The 3,992-nt window shown below is 38.2% G+C and overlaps 1 protein-coding gene across 1 annotated transcript in view; it reads left to right on the top strand.

Moving 5' to 3' along the window:
- aup1 (AUP1 lipid droplet regulating VLDL assembly factor) overlaps nucleotides 1-3,992 on the top strand; it is a 29,083-nt gene that overhangs the window by 7,012 nt on the left and 18,079 nt on the right. The window contains exons 4-5 of the mRNA XM_014010409.1: nucleotides 2,395-2,582; nucleotides 3,429-3,501. Of these exons, the coding sequence (XP_013865863.1) occupies nucleotides 2,395-2,582; nucleotides 3,429-3,501 (261 nt within the window). The remainder of the gene's footprint in view (nucleotides 1-2,394; nucleotides 2,583-3,428; nucleotides 3,502-3,992) is intronic.

The following is a 3,992-nucleotide window of genomic DNA, read 5'->3' as shown; positions in this document are numbered from 1 at the left end:
GGGGTAGGCCGTGGACGTCACAAGACATTATACAGACAGGCTCTGGTATCATGGCTACCTGACAACAGAGCTCATCATTTTAAGAAAATAAAAGAGAAACCTGTGTAATATCTGCAGAGCAGAACTTGCCTTCCACAGCAATTATTTTTAGTTAGCATATAGCTAAAATCTAACAATGGTTATATAATAGCAGCTGCATTCTGGCGCGATAAGCTGTATGTTTTATATTCAATTAACGTATGATCTGATTAGTCGACTAATCGAATAAAATAATCGGTGATTAATCGACTATAAGAATAATCGTTTGTGGCAGCTCTATTCATTAAGTAGGTGCCTAAAAGATTTTAAAGGTTTACTTGAACTGATTTAACTTAGAAATTAAATGGAAATGGTTTAGATAAACACTAGTCTGAAGACAAATAAAATTCAACCAATTAAGATATTTGAAACCATTAGTCCATAGAAAACTCTGAACTATTTTTCACTTCTTAAAATTTTACAATAAATTTTATATTCTTAAGATAGTAGATGATAGATGGTTTCTGATAATAAATGGTTAAATAATAAATGGTTTCATAATAATAAACACTGCAGTTATCACCAGCTGGTTTCCCCCTGGCCATATTCAGCTTGCAGAGTTTTATCAGTAGATCAAGCATAATACGACACTGAATTTAGTATAGCTCTGCTCAGAAATGGTCAATGATGTCATTGTCTTTGTCGTTAAGAGAGATCAGTTTTACAGCACATTGAATGCTCAGTGGTTGGAGAAAAAGCTGAGTGCTTTAACACTGTGATTTGTTAGTGTGACCAGAAAGTGTAAAGTGCTTAAAATCAGTGGTCTGAACTTTGATTCCTGTAAACATTAGGGGGTAAATCACCAGCTTTTTCACGACACAATATTACATCGATATGTTTGGATGACGATTCGATATTTCTCGATATCACAAAGTCTGTCACGATATGATTTCGATTCAATTCAACTCACGTATCTGTGATCATATAATACAATATCAAATGCCCATCTAACACAATGACTGTGTTAGATGGGCATATGATATTGATTCACATTGAGCATATGATGACGATATAGATCGAAATTTTCATTTTGCCTCAATATAACTGAATCATGAACCATTCAAATCAATATATTGATATAGATCGATGTATCGTTACACCCCTAGTAAACAGACTTTTTTTCCTCACTAATTTTAGCTACCATAAATGCAGACATCTTCTCAGGGTCCATGACTAGGTTTATCTCATTTAGCTGTGTCTGTTGGGGACTAGTTGGAGAATTAAACGGAGGTGGGCTTCATGTGTTTTCTAGATGCTCATGACAACTCTGTGACTACTTTGATTTAAAAAAAACTGTCTCCGAAATTTTTAGTGGTTGCAAAAATTAATGCAACAAAAGTTTGGAAGCTCCGACACTGGAGAGAAGAGGAAGTTGTATGAGCCCTTCCCTGCACAAGGAAGTTGAGAACGTTTGCAGTTGTTTTGAAACGTGGAGAACTCCTTCATGAATGGCATTAGCAGTTTGTTGCTAAAGCTGGAAACATGCTGTGACGCCGACCATTCGACGCATGGTCACGTGGTTGTTTGGCAGTCATTTTCGCCCAGACCTTTCATAGTCCCTGAGACACCCCGCGCCGAGCTCCTGAGAAACCCCCCTCCCGCTGCAGCATACGTCACTGCATGGAGTTCTTCCCGCAACAGGACAATACAGAAAAAAAAGTCAGACTCGTCACTCACCTGACATATTTATCCACATCTGTCCTGGTTTAGCTTCACAGTTTTTATTTGTCAGATTCCTCCGTGCACAACGTCTGTTTTTTCTCCATTCATGAGTTTTTCATGGTTTGACTATCCTTATAAAACTCTGCTTTCTGGTAATAGTCAGCTCTGGAAGCAAGTCGTTCTTTTTTCTTTCTTTTTTCCCCCAAGCGCTTTCAGCACAAACAAACACGCCCACGAACTTCAGACCAATCACACATTAACGTTGTCGCGGGAGGGGGGTCAAAAAAGTTCTGCCGGCGAGTTGTGCCAAAAGGGGCCGTCGAGCCGACGCTGCAAAGCCTAGTGACGTAATTTTCGTCATTAAACTGCGACAACCCATGCCGACATCAGCAGTTCGGAGGGAGTATGTTTCCAGCTTAACACCAGCAGTGGTATCAGCTTCTGCTGCAAAGCCAATTTTCTGTGAAGTTGTTTTTTGTTTAAAGAGGAACACACACGTCCAATGATGCAGGAAAATATTTAAAAACTGACCTGCTCTGAAAAGCTTCAAACATGGCTTCAAGATTTGTGTAGATCACACTACCATGTCTGCTGCTTTACTCCTTGCATTATAAAGAGTGTTTTATGAGCTTGTTTTTTCTTTCCTCTCATTAGCCCCAGTTAGAGGGCTCAATAGGCTTTGTGTGTTGGGCCAGAGGCTTCATGGAAATCCATTCAACATCAACGCTAGAAGCAGTAGGAGAGTCTCTTCAGAGGTACTGCTCTGCTGAGGGCACTCCACCGTTGCTCTTGTTTCCTGAAGAGGATACCACAAATGGCCGTGCTGGTCTGCTCAAGTTCAGGTTAGTCTGGGCCTCGTTGTGACAGGATATCACCCCCAAACGAATGAAAACACAACTGTTTTTTCTTGCTGAGAAAAGCACATTTACTTATGTTTGACAAATGCTGTAATGTTTTCATAGATGGATCAATATTCATCATTCATGCATCAGTCTGATAATATATTTACAGTTATTGTTAAAAAAGTACATTTTTACTTCATTTTAAAGATGTATAAATGTACAATATGGCAAAACAAGCTGCTTGATTCACAACAAGTCCTAAAAGAATGTTGTTTAAAAAGAAATTTTACCTGATTCTCCAACCGAAATTATTTGACTGTTGTCCATTACAGAGAAAATAATGACTTATTAGATGTTCTGCATGCTGTACGTGCTAAATCTAAACTATCCCTATAAAATATATTGTTATTAAATGTGTTTAAGAATTAATATAAAACAAGATTTGATGATGTGTTTTTATATGGTGAAGAATTATTCTGTAGAATGTGTGAGTAAAGCTGCCCTCTTCACTGCTCCACTAAGCTTTGTGATAGAATTAATCCTGTACTCATAAACGTTACAGCAGACGTGTTCTGATGTGGTTCAATGAGTTGTGGGGTCTGTGATTGATCTCATTGATCATCAACTAAATGTGTTTCTCCTGTCTCGTTTAACTGTTTTTGCTGTGACAGTTGGTTAAAACTAAAGTCTACACTTTGATCACATCTTGATGGCTTCATATTGTTGTGCTGATGTACAACAGAAACAGCTGATGGAATATTTGTACTGTAGTAACAGCATCAGCTTTAAGTTTTAAATGGTATTTGCCTACAGCTTGTAGACTAAATCATATTTTTCTCTCCTCAGTTCCTGGCCTTTCTCTTTGACTGAAACTATCCAGCCTGTGGCCTTACGAGTGACCAGACCATTGGTGTCCTTGGTAACATTATTTAGACTTGCCTTTAAAGTCTGGATGAACCAGTCGAGTTGTACTGTGTTTATGATAGGGCTGCACGGTATATGTGATAGACAGTGGAAATGGTGTGAAGTTGGTCTACGGTAGAAATTTACCTTCTACCGTCCTGTCATCAGTTATGTCATCGCATCTGTGTGAACAGGGCTGAGAATGCAGAAACAACTGAGCAGGAGTTCAAAATATAATGAAGAATTATAGTGTTTTAAAACATGTATAGAGAGAATAAATCCTCAACGTTTCCCCCTGCCACTGTAGAAAAGTTATGTTGTGCCGTGGAATCATTTCCTCCCGCTGCACGTTGCACAGAACAAAGTTTTAAAGGGATCCCCGATTAGTTGTAACATTAGACTTTATTTAATAAACATATATTTTATCTGTAAAATAAAGGCTGTAAAAATACTGTAGGCTGTTTAGTTTTGTAAAATTAGCCACTACCCTAGTTTGTGATTTCTGAG

This window comes from Austrofundulus limnaeus, unplaced genomic scaffold (assembly GCF_001266775.1).
Source record: "Austrofundulus limnaeus strain Quisiro unplaced genomic scaffold, Austrofundulus_limnaeus-1.0 Scaffold68, whole genome shotgun sequence".
Taxonomy (NCBI): domain Eukaryota; kingdom Metazoa; phylum Chordata; class Actinopteri; order Cyprinodontiformes; family Rivulidae; genus Austrofundulus; species Austrofundulus limnaeus.
This window is presented reverse-complemented; position numbering and strand designations above follow the sequence as displayed.